Below are 17,928 nucleotides of genomic sequence, written 5' to 3'. Positions count from 1 at the left end.
GAGAGTACTTTGCTAGAAGTACAATGCTACCAGTAGAGTTATATGTGGGTGCATTTTGCTGTCCAAAGTGTACCTTTTTTCTTTCTATTTAGTCCATAGTGTAACAACTAGTACGATAAGTAGCAGGAAGATTGATTTCTGGATTCTAAGGGTCCGTTCGCTTGAACCAATATTTTTCTTTCACAATAAATTAGTTAAAACTGGCTTATCAACCGGCTTTAATACCAGCCGAACAGGCCCTAAGTATTGTACGCACACAATGTTTAAGCTTGAGTTTTCTAGAGGTTAAGTGACCATATGAGTTGGATGTTGAGAAAAAATTCTAGAGTTATGCATCCGTCCTGATGTCTTGCACCCAGGCTCGGGGCTCATCTTGTATTTTGGATCGGCTCTTGACTTGAGTAATCAGTAGAAATGCGGATCTTGTATTTGTTTGCCAGTGCTTGAGAAATTATCGTCCTATTAGTACCTAACGGTCAGAGCAGGCGAGCGGTATATGCCTCCTCCACCGTCTACATTGGAGCGTCCTTTTGTAAGATCCGCAACATCCCAATATACTTTTACAATATTTTTATAAAACATATGCGACGTACATTTAAAACATCAGAAACATCTGAAATGTATACTTACAACATGCATCGTATCCTGGTACGACCTCCTCCGTAGTCTGCATCGGGGCGCCGCAATCGTAGCAGGAGGCGAGGCTGGAGGCTTTTGCGCCAGGGCCCAACACTTCTCCTTACGCTGGCAGCTACTGTCGACGTCGCACGGAGCTGGAGTAGTGGGGCAGGCGACAAGAGCAACAGGGCGGACAGACGTGGGAGGTCTATTGGGCTGGTCTATAGGCCTAGGAAGAAGCATCCGGACGAGACGAACGCTCTGTAGACAATATTTCCATATCCAATTATATCTTAGCTGAAATATCTGTAACCAAATCTAAATCATATTCATATTCGTAGGTGACCGCATTTGATCCGTTTACACCCCAAAATCTGCATTCCAATTGAACTAGCCTAACTTACAAAACATCTGAATTTGTTCCTCGTATGCTCACTATATGGCTAGAGTACAAATTTAACTGTTGGTGAAATGGTGATCATTTTTTATAGGTGAAAATTATTTACCAAATTCCTTAGCAGCGCAGTAATGATTTGTATCACGATGACTTGTAGGAGTATGACACTCCCCACGGGCTCTTCGTGGTCTTTTACGACTCCACGAAACGTTTTCGAGTTGTATGCACGCCAAAGCAACGTCCAAGTCCAAACTAAGGATATTATTATTCTTCCTCGGAACCAGGGGCCAAACTGGAAAAAAAAAAGTAAAAACAAAGTGCAGTGCCGCTCGCCGTGCCGGCGGGGGGAAGACGGAAGACGAGAGGTATGGCGGGTGCCGGTGCGGTGGGCTTCCCACGGGACCTGATGGTTCAGCGCATCCAGAGCTTAGTGGAGGAGGGGTTCTGGGACGCGCTCCGCCGCCTCAAGCTCGACGTCCTCGGCACCGACGACTCCCCCATCCCAATCACCGGTTCGCTCGCTCGCCCACAACCCCCTCTCTTCGCTGTTTGTTCGTAGAATTCGCAATTTAGGGCAGGGAACGAACGCTGATCCCATGCATTTCCGCGCCCCGCTTCCGGACTTCCCTAGAGCCCAACCCGCCTTAGTTGCTTGCCGGTCACGATCCAAGTTTGTTTGGTTGTTGAGTGGGTTCGCCGGAAGTTGGCTGTTCGCCGGAGTGTGGTTGCTAATTACTCTTTGCGGTCTACTGTGTGTCTGTGTCTAGTTTTAACATGCAATTGACTCCAATGATGAACTGTTGAGTTTCATCGAGTGGCGGAGCCAGAAACTTTATGGAGCCTGGGCGTGATACAACACCATACTAAGGCCCAGTTTGGTTCTGCAGTGCCTCATAAAATTCCCGTCACATCGAATGTTTGTACACATGCATGGAGTATTAAATATAGACTAATTATGAAACTAATTGCACAACTTGCGCCTAATTTACGAGACGAATCTTTTAAGCCTAATTAGTCCATGATTTGACAACGTGGTGCTATAGTAAACATGTGCTAATGACAGATTAATTAGGCTTAAAAAAATCGTCTCGCAAATTAGCCTCCATCTATGTAATTGGTTTTGTAATTAATCTATATTTAATGCTCCTTATTAGTATCTAAACATTCGATGTGACATGAATTTTAGAAGCGACTAAAGAACCAAACACCCTGTCCCATCGGATGTTTGGACATATGCACGGAGTATTAAATATAGATTAATTACGAAACTAATTGCACAGTTTGCGACTAATTTGCAAGGCGAATCTTTTAAGCCTAATTAGTCCATGATTTGACAATGTGGTGCTACAGTAAACATATGCTAATGATAGATTAATTAGGCTTAATAAATTCTTCTCGTGGAGTACTGACGGATTCTGTAATTTGTTTTTTTTATTAGTATCCGAACACCCCATACGACATCCTCACGTGACACCTCCTAAATTTTAGTCACAGGATCCAAACATCCCCTAATTGTGAGAATCAACGCATATAATGTATAATAATAACATACAAGCCAAATTGGACGACCGCAATAATTTCAAACTAAACTAGGAATCAGTACATAACTTCATAGCGACTTAGAGAATGGAATATAAATAGATGAATTACATGGGATTTTTTGTTAGGATCAAACTCACTGGTGAAAGTGTTCCATATGGTCAGGATGGTTCCTTGTATCAACCAAAAAAACACATCATTCCTAAATCAAAATCACAAGAAATATGCATTTATTAGTGCACGGTCGTAAATCATCCATCCAATTTAATCCATGCATATAAGAAAACTGAAATCTACATGCTAGGCAAAGCCTCCATCCCTCTACTATTTGCATTTTTTTGCTGCAAAGTGCAAACTCAGGAGCCTGGGGTTGGCAGCGTGGTGATGCGCAGCATGGCAGCTTTTGGGCACCTGGCCAGCAGCAAAGGAGCCCGGGCACTGGCCCAGGGTGGCCGGTCCTTGGCTCCGCCACTGGTTTCACCGGAAGAAATTCCCAACAGAGAATTTCAGTTTTGTGTTTTTTTTGCTTAATTTTATTGACAGAGAGCTAGACTAGAGATCTATGGATGAACTAGACATTCTTTTGAAATATCAGGTTATTATACTCCGTGCCAGCGTCGCCCGATGGCAAGCTTCTTCAACCTACGGTCCGGATCATTGGTGCCACCATCTCACAATTCTGTTGGCGACAGAAACAATTGTCCAGTCCCAGGGACCCTCATAAACACTAATAACATGAGGGGATTCCAAAACCTAGATAGAGAACAGCTTCTGAAAGCAGAAGCAAAGAAGGTATGGTTGACATGGAATTTGCTATTGTTTATGCATTTCTTTTACTTGTCTGGTTCTAATTTGTGTGTGGGCCCAGATCTTGCTTGACATTGTGTCTGGTAAAGTAGAAGAGGATCCTTCTGTTCTACTTAGGTTCCTTGTGACATCATTTGCCGATTTGAAGAATTGGAAGGTCTATTACAATGTTGCATTCCCGTCATTGGTTTTCAACTCAAGAATGACCCTGCTCAGCCTGCAACCTGCCTCAAAAGTGCTCACTAAGGAAGAGGTCATGTTCATGTGCACCTAGTATTCAACACTAGCATCCTTATTTGATGCTCTCAGTTGGTTCTGAAATCTGTTGATTTGTTCCTGCAGGCAGCATCCATGTATACATCATTGCAAAAGTGGCGCGCTTCTAGTGAAACAACAGGTTTGAGAACCATGCCTAACAGCAAATGCATATGCTTGACATCATATTATTAATTTCTTATGTGATCTGATTTTCTATTTCATTATTGCAATGGATTAACATCTCTGCAGTCATTCCATTCTTTCTGGTCAGTATATCCTCAGATTCCTCTGTCTCTATAAGACAACTTAAGGACTGGAAAGCTTGCCAGGGGAACTATCAAAAGGTATGTTTATGTCATCCATTTGATCTTCTATACTACCTGAAGTTTGATAAATCCTTTAGAAGAGTATCTGTTTTTTTACCCTTCTTCATGTACATTCTTTGTGTGAAGTAAATTAATTGCTTTGCTGTTGCAGCTACTATTTGGATTTTATGATCATGGGTGTCGCTCAGATTGCCCTGGTTGGGTTATTAGAAACTATGTTGCCTTTCTGAGTATCCGATGGAAGATTGAGAAAGTCCAGTTTTTCTGCTACCGTGAATATAAAGGGAACCCTGATCTGGAACAGTCCCTCATTGGTGAAGCATCATTTCCATCACCTTGTGGTATAAATATAGTGGATTTAAATGTCATTCTGCATTTTCATCTATGATTTGTCCATTTGTAACACTGGCTGTTACTACAGGTTGTGATGACCCTGATTTTCTACCTGATGCTATTGGATGGGAAGGAGTAAACCCAGGGAAGGGAACAAAAGAAATGAAACCAAAAGAAATAAATCTTCAATCAATGAATCCAGCAAGGTGGTTTTATTGTATATTTTGCCTTTGAGTTTCGATATAATCAACGGTGCATAAAAAACTATCTTGATTGTTTATTTCATGCACAGTCAGGATGAAGAAAAACAATTGATGCACTTAAAGCTTATGGGGTGGCGCCACTTTCCTGTGAATATAGACAAGTTATCTCATGTTCGAGTTCTTCTCTTGGGTGCTGGAACTCTTGGATGTGAAGTTGCTCGCCTTCTTATGGTTAGTGCTTGGTACTAGATTCCTATTTGTAATAAATCTAACAGATTATATGTCATTATATCCTGCTTCTAATTTATGGTGGCAACCATTTCTTTTTTCAGACCTGGGGTGTACGGAAACTAACAGTTGTTGATAGTAGTAGTGTTGCGACGTCTGACCTTGTCAAGCAATCACTCTACATAGATAAGGACTGTGGAGTTCCAAGAGTAACTGCAATAGTTCCACATCTAAAAGAAAGATGTTCTGCAGTGGTGAGGACAGTCTTTTCCTTGAAACATATGCTTTCGAATTTCTGATGTGGATAACTGATGGTGATTGCTGTCATGCAGGAGGTTGAAGGCATCCAAATGGAAATACCGGTGCCTGGGCATCCTGTTTCTTCCAGCAAAATGGCAAGTGTGCTTGATGACTGCAAGCATCTGCAGACATTAGTGGCTGCCAATGATGCAGTCTTCTTGTTAACTGACACATCGGAGAGCAGGTGGCTTCCAACTCTTCTCTGTGCAAGTGGAAACAAGGTAAAGCTTGAACACAGTATCCATTGGCTAAGGACCTTTTCAGCTGTTCTTGTACAGCAATGTCTAAGTACTTAGCCTATGGCTGGAGGAGGGAATCCAGATAAATTAACCACACGTCTTAGTTACAAAAATTACTGTTAACCTCTACTTTTTCATTGTGTATAGTGCTGCTATTTACTAATGATATGTTATACTTCCACTGCAGATTGCTATTAGTGCAGTATTAGGATGTGACAGTTACCTTGTCATACGACATGGTGCTGGACCTGGAACAAGTGGGGGTACAGATGAAGTGATTACTCAGATAGAAAATTTGTCCACAGAAGGTGCTCCTGGTAATCAAAGATTGGGCTGTTGTTTCTGCAATGATGCTGCTTCCCTTATTAAGGTACATGTGTCTCCTGTTGTTTCTGTTTTATACTTTATTATTGGCCCTTGATGTTCAGTTTTATTCTTTTGCAGCCAATTCCTTATGAAACACTACCTGGACTTACCTCAGTTGCATCTGGCAAAACAGTGGAGCTCTTTGCTAGGATGCTACATCACCCTGACGAGTAAGATGCCTTAAAGATTATTGCTGAGTCCAACTTATGTTTGTGTAGCATTGATAGTGAATATTAGTCTTTTTTACGGACCTGAGTAAGCTAATCAGTAGGGAAGTTTGAAAAAAAAAAATTCAGTCCACCATGTGGTGCCATAAGTATCATACCCTTTTGCAGGATACATGCTCCAGGCGATACTGCTGGTATGGAAACAGAACATCAGCTTGGTCTATTGCCGCATCAGCTACGGGGATCACTCCCAAAGTGTGGTTTATCTATGGAGCTGAGCAATTCCTCGGTCAATTGTACTGCATGTTCTGTTGCTGTAAGTAAATTCTACCTCATGACATTACATTCTCACAATTTTATGGTTTCTAATGTTACTCCGTGCTAAACATTCCAGGTATTGTCAGAGTATAGAAGAAGAGGATTGGATTTTGTCATGCAGGCCATCAACTATCCAACATATCTGAAAGATTTTACAGGCATTTCTGATTTGAAAAGGCCAGATACTTGTCCTAAAATACCAGCCAGCATCTCTGTAAATTCAGACAAGATTTCTGATGTCCGATGTCTACTATTGGGTGCTGGAACTCTTGGATGTGATGTTGCTCGCATTCTTATGGTCAGTGACTCGGTATTGCGAATCTCCATTCTCCATTAGAATGGCTAGATTTAACGATGGCTCGCCACGCCTATCACAACCCTCCTCCTTTACTAGGGCTTGGGACCTGCTATGTTGAGACAATGCGAATGATGTTACTTTTATGTTAAAATACAACATCTACTCATACACTCTGGTGGAAACCAACTTTGCAGGACTGTGGTGTACGGAAGCTAACAATAGTTGATAGTGGTCGTGTAGTTGTGTCAAATTTAGCAAGACAATCACTCTATACTTCTGATGACCGTGGTGCTCCAAAAGCAACGGCAATACTTAGGCATCTAGTAGAGAGATGTCCTTCAGTGGTGAGTCTTCACTTCATCGCCCTTAAAGCTATACTACTTCCTTTTTTCTTTTACTGTTTTCTCATCTTAATGAATATGTGCCATGCGCTCATGTAGGATGCACAAGGCATTAAAATGGAAATACCTATGCCTGGGCATCCTGTGTCTCTGGGTGAAGAAGCTGGTGTGCTCCAAGATTGCGAGTGCCTTAAGGAATTAGTGGCTTCTCACGATGCTATCTTCTTGTTGACCGACACAAGAGAAAGTAGGTGGCTTCCAACTCTCCTCTGCACTAATGAAAACAAGGTGAATCCTCTAGGAATCCTTGAATAATGTAGACCTTGGAATGTGTTATATGCTAATGCCCCTCTGCACTGCAGATTGCTATTACTGCAGCATTAGGGTATGATAGTTACCTTGTCATGCGACATGGGTCTGGTCCTGGCATAAGCTGTGAAGCTTCCAATGTGGCCACTGCCACAGATATGCTGTCCACAGAGGATGCCCTTGGGCATCAAAGGCTGGGGTGTTATTTCTGCAATGACGTCATTGCTCCTGTTGATGTAATGTTCCATGCTTTGGAAATCATACTTGTTTTGCTTTTAATATATATGTTACCTACTACAATCATGTCATTATGTTTGATGCAGTCAGTATCCAATCGGACACTGGATCAACAATGTACAGTGACACGACCTGGGTTGGCCTCTATTGCATCTGGACATGCCGCAGACCTTTTCACAAGAATGTTACATCATCCAGATGGGTAAGCAACTGGGCACCAGGAAGCTGGAACGATACTATGACTTCATGTGTTATCATTTCCAAGGAAGATGCTAACTGCATCCAGTGAAAAAAAAGTAAGGAGTCTGATAAAGACTTCTACCTGTTGCAGGATACATGCTCCAGGAGAGATTGCTGGTACAAGCAGTGGTAATCAGCATGGTATATTACCTCACCAGATGCGTGGATCAATATTGCAGTACAACTTATTAACCCTGCTGGGCTATTCCTCGAGTAATTGCACGGCATGTTCCAATGCGGTATGTAAACTTTCTTCTCTTGCACAACATGCATGTTAGCACTTGCAGCGACTTGTGCAAGTTTTAGAGTCTCTGCATGAGTAAATATGAGTTAGTAGTGGATCTGTGTCTTGTAAGTTTAGAGTCTCTTCATGTTCGTTGCATGTACAAGTTAGCTTGTTTGCTGGTGCTAGTCAGAAGCGTGTGTGCAGCTCGTCTAGCTAATGGCCGGGGCATTATTGAAATTTGAAAAGCTTAGTGTAGCAAGTATTTAGCTGCTTGCATGCTTAGTTGGCAGCAAGTAGTTAGCTGCTGCATGGTTAGTTGGGCACGTTATGAGGTGTGGTTTGATCAGGGGACGTGAGTGGACCGTGTCATTGCGGTGTACGCTGGTGCGGAGTGTGCGTGCGTGTGCATAGATCAGGGCAATTGATACATGCTCCCTTGCGCACGTAAGCTGGCATATGAGCCAAGTACGCAGCATGGTTGTTGCTTTTTAACTGAGAATACAGAGAAAAGGCATGCGTCGCCAGCCACAAATATGTCTGCTCTCGTGTGTTGGCGTTGCTTCGGTTTTAGTTCTGGGAGTGCCTGAGTTTGTTGTCGTGTGAGTTTCATCCTTTTCCAGTTCCAACAATGCAAACGATACTAAAGTTTGCTGACAGCTATGCTACCGATCTCTTATTTGATTACATGCAAAAACATCACAGGTATTGTCTGAATATCGGAGGAGAGGAATGGATTTTGTGATGCAAGTGATCAATGAACCAACTTATTTGGAAGACCTAACCGGCCTCACGGACTTGATGAAATCCACATCTTACTCACAGGTCGAGTGGGTAGATGAAACTGACGAAGACGATTTCGTCGAGGTCTGATATATTACAATGGTTTTGACTACTGTAAATATCATTTCCTACGATTTGATACAAGAGATGGCGAGATGACATAATCATGGATTGACTCGTCTCAACAATGCGAAGCAATCAAGCAACCACCCTATAAACAATTCTGACATCCAGCCACGTTGCTAGCTTTTATATACTTGTAACGCACAAAAAAGAGTCTAGCCAAATACTGCTTATTTTCTGTTTGGCTCGATGTCAGTTCAGTTGGTTCGATGTTTATTTCTGCTTGGCTCGGTGTTGGTTCTGAGAGTTGGAGATGTATGTATTGATAACTGAAGGTGTAACGCTCGCCTTGCTTACATAAGACCGGAGGTAGCCCCTCTTGCTTTCTCTCTTCCTCCTCCCTCCTTGTCTACGGAGACATGTGGCATCCTCTTGCTTTCTCTCTTCCTCCTTCCTTCTTGTCTACGGAGACATGGGCGGTAGCCCCTCTTGCTTTCTATCTTCCCTCCTTCCTTGTCTACGGAGTAACGGAGACATGGGGCATCCTCTTGCTTTTTCTTCCTCCATGTCTACGGGGACATGGGCGGTAGCCCCTCTTCCTTTCTTCCTCCTCTCTCCTCACAAGGGGCATCCTCTTGCCCCCTCTCGCCCTCCTTGCTACCCCTGTTGATCTGCGAATTTTTGTATCTCTGTGGCCCGAATACAAAATCTGACATGTTACGTCAAAACAAAAGGTACAACGTTTGTCCATGTATTTGTATATAGGCTGAGATGGAAGCTCTCTATACAGGGAGAGTGCCAGCAGAAGTCACAACTGATTGAAAGAAGATAAACCAAAAATGAAAATGTGGTCTCAGTAGCATTCTGTATGTACAAGATACATGATATCACCCAGCAGCCTGGAAGTCCCCGAAGTCGTCGTCCACGGTTTCTTGCTCCATCTTCTCTGCAGCAGCTGGTAGCTCCGGAGCAGGTTCACCTTTGGAAGGGAGAGCGCTGGTTCTGCTCATGGGTTCAGCAGCTGGTTGCTCTTGGGGAGGAAATTCTGCTTTGAAAGGCGAAGCAGCGACTCCAGAATCCGTTGGAGAGACAGGCGAAGGTGGTGGTGGGAGTTTAAGGGAGACGGGGATCTCCTTGGTGTCTGTCTTTTCGTTCACTGAGAGCTTGTTTAGGCCTTGCTCAAAAAATGCCGATTTTGTCTTGGTGCCAGTTTCTTTCTGCACAGAATAAAAGAAAAGCCAAACACTCAGGAAACAATTACACAAAGACAAATGTAGATATAAAAGTTGAATGAAAAGGGATGCATGCACATGTTACAAAAATTATGAATAAACGCTTTATTTACACAAAATTTGGCACATCACTGCAAATACCCTTCAATGCAGTACAGGAGCACTCAATTTTTTTTTCACGTTCCTATGCAAGAGTAGCTCAAAGCCTCAATTTAAATATCTATGGATATGCAAGCATGCGTTGCTTAAATAAGAGAGATCTAATGGGAACTATGCGTAAACGGAATTACATGAAAATATTCTAGATAAACACGTCATATATTGACCATGTTTTTCTTAGACACAGATTTGACAAGGATCCCATGATCTAAAAGTTTATTGCAATCTATCCAATGAACATATCCACCTAATGCGGCACCACATCCAATATTCTAGCTCTGCAGACCTTAGAAGACAATCTCTCGTCAACAGGATGTGTCATGTGGGGCCATACATATGCACGTCGCCGGCGGGCCCGAGATATCAGGAGAGCCGCGGCCCGGGCATCCGCAGCAGGCGCGAGCAGCGCGCAGGAGGAAGGCAGGGCCGGTGAAAGTGGCTAGATTTGCATGGCCTTGATTTTAGGAGAGTTTATTTCTAAATTAGTTTATTTCCAAATGGTTGTTGCCAAGTTTGTTAGGCCGCCGACCTACTTATCTTGTAAGGGTGTGACACTTGAGATTAAGCAAGTTATTATCTCCTAAACTCTCTCTCTCTCTCAACAAAACCAAGCCTGCGGCGGAGGGGAAAACCTCGCCGGAGAAGACGGATCGCGGCTACCAATTACGTAGCCGAGGTCCAGCTATCCGAGGACTGGAGGTCCTTGACAACCTGGTATCAGAGCGCCAAGGTCCAGGCCATCCATGATTGGCCACGTCCCCGCTCGGCGCGCGCGGTGCGCGGCTTCCTCGGGTTGGCCGGCTACTACAGGAAATTCGTACACAACTACGGCGCCATCGCGGCCCTCTTCACGGCCCTCCTCAAAAAAGAGAGGTTCGCGTGGAATCCCGACGCCGAGACAGCCTTCAGCGCACTCAAGGCGGCCGTGACTTCAGCTCCGGTCTTGGCCTTGCCGGACTTCACCAAGCCCTTCCTCGTCGAGTGCGACGCTTCTACGTATGGCTTTGGGGCTGTACTGCTACAGGAGGGCCATCCGATCGCGTACTTCAGCCGGCCCGTGGCGCCCTGGCATCGCTCCCTCGCCACGTATGAGCGGGAGCTCATCGGCCTGGTCCTCGCGGTGAGGCACTGGAGGCCGTACCTGTGGGGACGGCGTTTCCTTGTGAAGACGGACCACTACAGTCTCAAGTATCTTCTCGACCAGCATCTCGCCACCATTCCGCAGCACCACTGGGTCGGGAAGTTACTCGGCTTCGACTTCACCGTCGAGTACAAGTCGGGGGCGTCCAATACGGTGGCGGACGCGCTTTCACGCCGCGACGACGAGGAAGGCACGGGCGGTCTCCGTGCGATCTCAGCGCCCCGCTTCGACTTCATCGGCCGGCTTCGCCACGCTTAGGCCCTCGACCCCGCGCTGGTGGCCATCCACGACGAAGTCCGTGCTGGGTCACGCGCGGCTCCCTGGACCGTGGCAGACGGCATGGTGCTCTACGATGGGCGCCTCTACATACCACCGTCCTCCCCTCTCCTGCAGGAGATCATCTCGACGGTCCATGACGACGGCCATGAGGGCGTCCAGCGTACTCTACACCGCCTTCGACGTGACTTTCATTTTCCAAACATGCGTCGTCTTGTGCAGGACTTTGTACGAGTGTGCGTCACTTGTCAATGGTACAAGTCGGGGCACCTCAATCCGGCAGGGCTCCTCATGCCGCTGCCCATCCCCACAGTCGTCTGGGCGGATATTGGGCTCGACTTCATCGAAGCGCTGCCCCGTGTTAACGGGAAGTCGGTGATCCTCTCCGTCGTCGATCGCTTCAGCAAGTACTGCCACTTCATTGCCCTCACTCATCCATACACCGCCGAGTCCGTGGCACAGGCGTTCTTCACCGACATTGTACGCCTTCACGGCGTGCCGCAGTCCATGGTGTCCGACCGCGACCCGGTGTTCACCTCAACGTTCTGGCGCGAGCTCATGCGTCTCATCGGGACCAAGCAGCGCATGTCATCCGCTTTCCATCCCCAGACCGATGGGCAGACGGAGGCCGCGAACCGCGTCATCGTCATGTACCTGCGCTGCATCACCGGCGATCGTCCCCGTCAATGGCTCCGCTGGCTGCCGTGGGCCGAGTACATCTACAACACCGCCTACCAGTCGTCCCTGCACGAGACGCCGTTCCGCGTGGTGTATGGCCGGGACCCGCCCACCATCCGCTCATGAGCCTGGCGAGACGTGGGTCGCGGCAGTCGCTCGGGACATGGAGGCGCGTGAGGCCTTCCTCTCCGACGTCCGTCACCGGCTAGAACAAGCGCAGGCAGCGCAGAAGCTCCACTACGACAAGCGTCACCGGCCGGTTTCATATACAGTGGGTGACTGGGCGCTTCTTCGTCTTCGTCAGCGCGCCCCGTCCTCTCTGCCCCAATCTACGACAGGCAAGCTCAAAGCTCGCTACCTGGGGCCCTACCGTGTGGTGCAACTCATCAACGACGTCGCCGTGCGCCTCGAGCTACCCCCGCAAGCTCGCATCCATGACGTGTTTCATGTGAGCACCCTCAAGAAGTTCGTCGGCACGCCTCCATCCGCTCCACCACCACTACCAGACATCCACCATGGCGTGGTGGTCCCAGAGCCGGCACGGGTCGAGCAAGCTCGCTTGGCGCGCGGTGTCCGTCAGGTCTTGGTTCACTGGCGCGGTGAACCGGCTTCCTCGGCTACCTGGGAGGATCTCGATGATTTCCGCAGCAAGTATCCAACGTTTCAGCTCGAGGACGAGCTGGATCTCGAGGGGGGGGGAGATGTCATGTGGGGCCATACATATGCACGTCGCCGGCGGGCCCGAGATATCAGGAGAGCCGCGGCCCGGGCATCCGCAGCAGGCGCGAGCAGCGCGCAGGAGGAAGGCAGGGCCGGTGAAAGTGGCTAGATTTGCATGGCCTTGATTTTAGGAGAGTTTATTTCTAAATTAGTTTATTTCCAAATGGTTGTTGCCAAGTTTGTTAGGCCGCCGGCCTACTTATCTTGTAAGGGTGTGACACTTGAGATTAAGCAAGTTATTATCTCCTAAACTCTCTCTCTCTCTCAACAAAACCAAGCCTGCGGCGGAGGGGAAAACCTCGCCGGAGAAGACGGATCGCGGCTACGAATTACGTAGCCGAGGTCCAGCTATCCGAGGACCGGAGGTCCTTGACAGATGTGATGTCATTTTCTTCCAGAAAACTTTTAGATGGAAACTTACATTTTTAAGCTGAAGAACCAATGTCTCCCCTTCTTTGAGGCTGTAATCCACTGATGATTGCTTCTCATAATGCTGAACCATCTCTTCAGCAGCCTTCTTCTTGTTTAAATATCTTTGATAATGTAAGAGAAGAACAAATCATAGAGAAAACTAGTGCATCATATAAAGAAGATACTGGAAGCATAATCACAAAATGATTATCGCAGAAAATGAACTGAATTCCTTGTGAAAAATATAGAAATATTTCATAGAATTCACATTAAAACATGATTGCCAAATAAACTAAGATCTGAATGCATGGGAAGAAGATCAAATAATCAAATGTTGAAAGGTAACAGGCAACAATCTATAATGTACAGTTGCTAATCGAAAATCAAAGGTCAATGGCGCCATAGGAGTTCTATGTGTGGAATTCTGGCCCCGTTCGCGTGCCCTTAAACCCGGCTTAATCCGCTTCTTTTTTCATCCGGAGCAGTGTTTTCTCTCACAAATTCCTCCAGATTCATCCAAATTCCTCCAGATTCATCCAAAATTCCTCCAAGCGAACGGGGCCGAGGAATTTTGGAGGAATCTGGAGGAATCTGGATGAATCTGGAGAAATTTGTGAGAGAAAACACTACTCCGGATGAAAAAAGAAGCGGATTAAGTCAGGTTTAAGGGCACGCGAACGGGGCCAGAATTCCACACATAGAACTCCTAGTCATTGAGGAATCGCCCAGGAAAAGAAAATTACATGGTTCATAACATGTTTCTAATGAACAGAAGGATACTTCATATGATCATGTAGAGCAGCTTGGAAGTCATATGCTTCAGGTCTTTCCCGGAAGCCTAAACCTATGAAAGCATGACGCTGACGCCCACCTGAAGTTGACGATAAGATTTGTTATGCTAATATATTACCCAACATGAGACAGAAGTAGCCACATCAATTCAACATTAAGCACCAAGTGCTATGATCCTCAAGACCTAGCTCAGCTGGCTGAGGGTGTGGATGTACGCCCACAAGGCCACAACACCTAAGGTTCAAGAACTCATTAAGGCAAATTTGAGTTCTTATTTTCTTCTTAATACTAATATAATAAAGCCACCTATTCCTTTTAGGATTGGTCTAGTTTTATCAATGGAGTGTCTCCTGAACCAAACAAGGTTTTTTAAGCTGTGACAAATGAAGGATCCTTATGGTATAGAGCTGAAGCAATAAATCTCTGAGTATTGCGTTCAGATTTCTTTAGGTAATCCCTAAGTGAGTCGTTTATACTATGCCATGGTACATATGCCGTATTGTTAATGTTATTAATGGACAGTTAGGGCCTGTGAACTAACAAACTTTTTTCTTCTATATTAATGAAATGGCAGAGCTCTCTGTGTGTTCAAGAAAACAATAGAAAGACAGTCATCACCTATATTCTCTTCAACGCGTAGTACAAAATATCTGCAAGAAAAATATTCAAGCAGCAAGAATCATGTCAGGCTCTGCTTATAATCTTCAAGTAGTTTTCTTATGGACAGTGGAAAATACAAAGGCACATAGTTAATTATAAGATTGGATTATATTTTGTGGCAGCGCTAGATACAGACCTGCTGCTATCAATTACAGGTTCCACGGGATGTGGTTCACCCTCTCTGAGAAATGCCCTGGCGTAAAGCTCCCCTGAAACACATTCACTGAATCAATGTTGTGATGAAGAAAAAGGAAATTGGCCAAAAGCACTAAAAACTATAATACCCGTGTTCTTATCTTCCAGTTTGATGATGCATTCCTCTCCCTTGCTGGCAACCTTAAGCGCCCCTTCCCATGCCCATTTGTTGACATTCCACTCATCCGCCCTGGATTTTACCACGAGTTTAATCAGTTATTTCCATGGAACAAATTGGTCCCAACTTGTACTGAATCAGGAAGGAATGAGCACAATCATGAAATGAACCACTCCAATGGTCTCTGAGCAAATGTGGGAAGCAACTAAGCATAGGTGAAACGTGTTAGAATTTATATGGATAAAATTCCCTAAATCCATATGAAGAAATTCTAATAAATCTCAAAGGCCCAATATATGTGTTCCTTAATGGGCTTTATTGTTTAAGTCCATGAGTAGAGGTGGAAGGTGCAACGTCAATTAGTACCATATTGCTAGTTGATGTGGAGGTAGGGAGTTCTCCTCCCTATATATATATATATGTATCAATCCTCCTGGAAAAAGATATAACAACAATAGAACTATCATTGGAAGTTCCTAGTTTGGAAAATCCTAAGATAGTCAATTAGTGTTTTCCACTTCTCACTACTGTGTTGCCTTCTAAGTTTCCCCGTCCCGATCCTCTGCGCGCAGGGAGAGTTCTGTGGCATCTGCTCGGGTGTGCGGGCGATCAGGTTTTTGGGGAGCGTCTTCGCGACTGCTCGCTTCTTCCTGGTGACTGCCGACGTCTTCTTCTTCCTCGGATCATCTACTTCCCGGTGAATGTTCGAGGGACTGCACTACGTACGTCTTCTTCTTCTTCCTCGGATCATCTACTTCCTGGTGGACGTCCGAGGGACTGCACTACGTACATCTTCCTGCACCGACCGTGGTCCGTGACTTCGAGCAACTCACCATGAGTGGCCACCGGTGCTTTAAACATGGGTCCCTCCGCAGGGTACATCTCTATTCTCAAATTGGTTAAATTCAATCTCATTTTCGCTATGATCAGTATGTTGTTTATGAACATATTTGCTACTAATCTGAGCAGTAGTAAAATCACACACGTGCACATATTTGTCATCACAAATTTGTTATTATTTTTCTGGATTAATTTTAACATGAAAATGCCTAAATTTCTGTGACAGCCCTTAGCCAAGTCAAAGTCTTATATTATTAAGATCGAAAACTAGCACATAGCACTGACAGCCACTCCTAACTGTGTCTGCATTCCAGGCATAAAGAATTGCATTCCAGATCCTACCGAGTCGACTACCACACCCTTGGTGAGACAAGAAGTGCACCTGTAGGAGGCAGCCGTCTTCCTCGGAGGTATCTGCGCATAAACCCACAACCTAATTAGCACGCTTCAGACGAACTTTGCCGCCCAAACCTGCAGAGGAGTGCTGGCATGGGCAGAGCACAGGATACTACTCCACTACAACTATCCATGAATGAAATAGAAAGTGTCGGAGGCAGGGCAAGGGGGCGAACCAGGTAGACGTAGCACTCAGCGACCTGGAACAGCACGAGCTCCAGCGGCTCGGCCTCCGCCGGCGCCTGCTCGGTGCCCCCGCCGGTCGCCATGGCGCCGGCCGCAGAAGCGCCGGGAGCTCAGCGGCGGACCGGTCGTGGAGCGGGTGCGGATCGTGCCGAGCGGTGCAGGGAACCGGGCGGGATCGGGAAAGGCTCAGGGCCGGATCAGAACGCGGCGTGGCGGAGCAGTGAGTCAGGTCGTCGAACCAGAGGAGACGGAGCAGCGGAGATTCGGAGAAGAAACGGTGCGGGGTTGGGCTCGCGACGGCAAGCGGTTTAGTTAGTCAGATGAGGGGCCCGCCCGGGCACTGTGCAGTCGTGCTTGCGCTTTAGTAATTAGTAATTACTCACTCCGACCCTAATAAATAGCAAGTTTCAGACAAATTAATATAGCTGCCAAATGATCATATTATCTTTGATTATTTTGAATGTCACCATTAAGTTGCACACTAATCAGTGTTTGTGTTACGTGCTGGTCACATCATTCAGCAGAATTGACCAAGGGGGGTGCAGCAGTAAATATGATGAAAATACTAGGGCCTTGTTTAGATTGCCTCAAAATTCTAAGTTTTTTCATTCTCTCTTCATCGTATCAATTTTTGGACGCATGCATAGAGCATTAAATATAGGTAAAAAAAAAACTAATTGCACAGTTTGGTTGTAAATCACGAGACGAATCTTTTGAGCCTAGTTAGTCCATGATCGGACAAAGTTTATCAAATACAAATGAAACATGCTACAGTATCCAAATTGCAAAAATTTACAATCTAAACAAGGCCGAGGAGTATTAAATGGGCCCACCATCGTCCTCCAGAAATCTACTTATTAGTGGACAATTTTTTTTGCTCCAGGAATTGATTCTTTCAGTGTCCAAGGGAATAATACTATCGGTGTTTCGAACAAACACTGGCTAGTAAATTTATGATTGTTGCGCGTTAGATCCGGATGGTGCACTAAAGGATACAAGATTTATACTGGTTCAGGCTGAATGTCCCTACGTCCAGTCTGCAGCTACTCGTGTTATAGTGCCGAAAAAGGTTCGTAGTAGGGGTACAAACGGTTGAGAGAGCGAAAGGTCCCAGGTCTTTGATGGAATGGTCGAAAGGATGCCAAGAGCTCGGTCGCTGCTCAGCTGTATATGTGATGTGTTGTGTATGTTGAACTGATCCGTCAAAGGTTGGTCCCTTTGGTGGGGGGCCTTGCCCTCCCTTTCATAGACAAAGGGGGAGCAGGGGTTATACAGCCTGTTCGGGAGGCCGTATCGTATCGTGGATTATTTACTGCTGGCTGGTTTGGTATGAGAGAAAAACACTGTTCCCGGCTGGAAATTTACGATCGTTTATGAGCAAGCGAACAGGCTGATAGATCGGAGAAAAAGAAAAATACTGAAGGTATAGAAGGTCCTTTGAGAGAGCCGAGTCTTCTTTTTTCCCTGTTGAAAGTGCATTTGCCCCCTATGTAGGTTTTGGTGTATTGATGACATCTAAATTAGGGACTAA

General features: G+C 45.7%; 2 protein-coding genes across 2 annotated transcripts; one reads left to right on the top strand and one right to left on the bottom strand.

Moving 5' to 3' along the window:
* The first annotated feature begins 1,287 nt into the window (after positions 1 to 1,287).
* LOC136450099 (ubiquitin-like modifier-activating enzyme atg7) lies at positions 1,288 to 8,983 on the top strand. The gene is made up of 20 exons (XM_066450385.1): positions 1,288 to 1,527; positions 3,150 to 3,346; positions 3,423 to 3,614; positions 3,704 to 3,758; positions 3,869 to 3,963; positions 4,097 to 4,286; positions 4,367 to 4,484; positions 4,571 to 4,712; positions 4,814 to 4,963; positions 5,042 to 5,230; positions 5,436 to 5,618; positions 5,693 to 5,784; positions 5,950 to 6,097; positions 6,176 to 6,397; positions 6,592 to 6,741; positions 6,838 to 7,026; positions 7,101 to 7,283; positions 7,371 to 7,486; positions 7,616 to 7,763; positions 8,453 to 8,983. Exons 1-20 carry the CDS (start codon positions 1,383 to 1,385, stop codon positions 8,618 to 8,620), a joined length of 3,072 nt encoding a protein of 1,023 aa, XP_066306482.1. The 5' UTR covers positions 1,288 to 1,382; the 3' UTR covers positions 8,621 to 8,983.
* A 311-nt stretch (positions 8,984 to 9,294) lies between these two features.
* Positions 9,295 to 16,708, bottom strand: LOC136450100 (uncharacterized protein At1g03900-like). Its single transcript, XM_066450386.1, has 8 exons — positions 16,388 to 16,708; positions 16,198 to 16,229; positions 14,947 to 15,047; positions 14,799 to 14,871; positions 14,621 to 14,652; positions 13,991 to 14,081; positions 13,221 to 13,332; positions 9,295 to 9,810 (listed from the first exon to the last, which is right to left on the bottom strand). Exons 1-8 carry the CDS (start codon positions 16,478 to 16,480, stop codon positions 9,481 to 9,483), a joined length of 864 nt encoding a protein of 287 aa, XP_066306483.1. The 5' UTR covers positions 16,481 to 16,708; the 3' UTR covers positions 9,295 to 9,480.
* Positions 16,709 to 17,928: the final 1,220 nt, after the last annotated feature.

Source organism: Miscanthus floridulus, chromosome 5 (genome assembly GCF_019320115.1).
Source record: "Miscanthus floridulus cultivar M001 chromosome 5, ASM1932011v1, whole genome shotgun sequence".
Taxonomy (NCBI): Eukaryota; Viridiplantae; Streptophyta; class Magnoliopsida; order Poales; family Poaceae; genus Miscanthus; species Miscanthus floridulus.
This window is presented reverse-complemented; position numbering and strand designations above follow the sequence as displayed.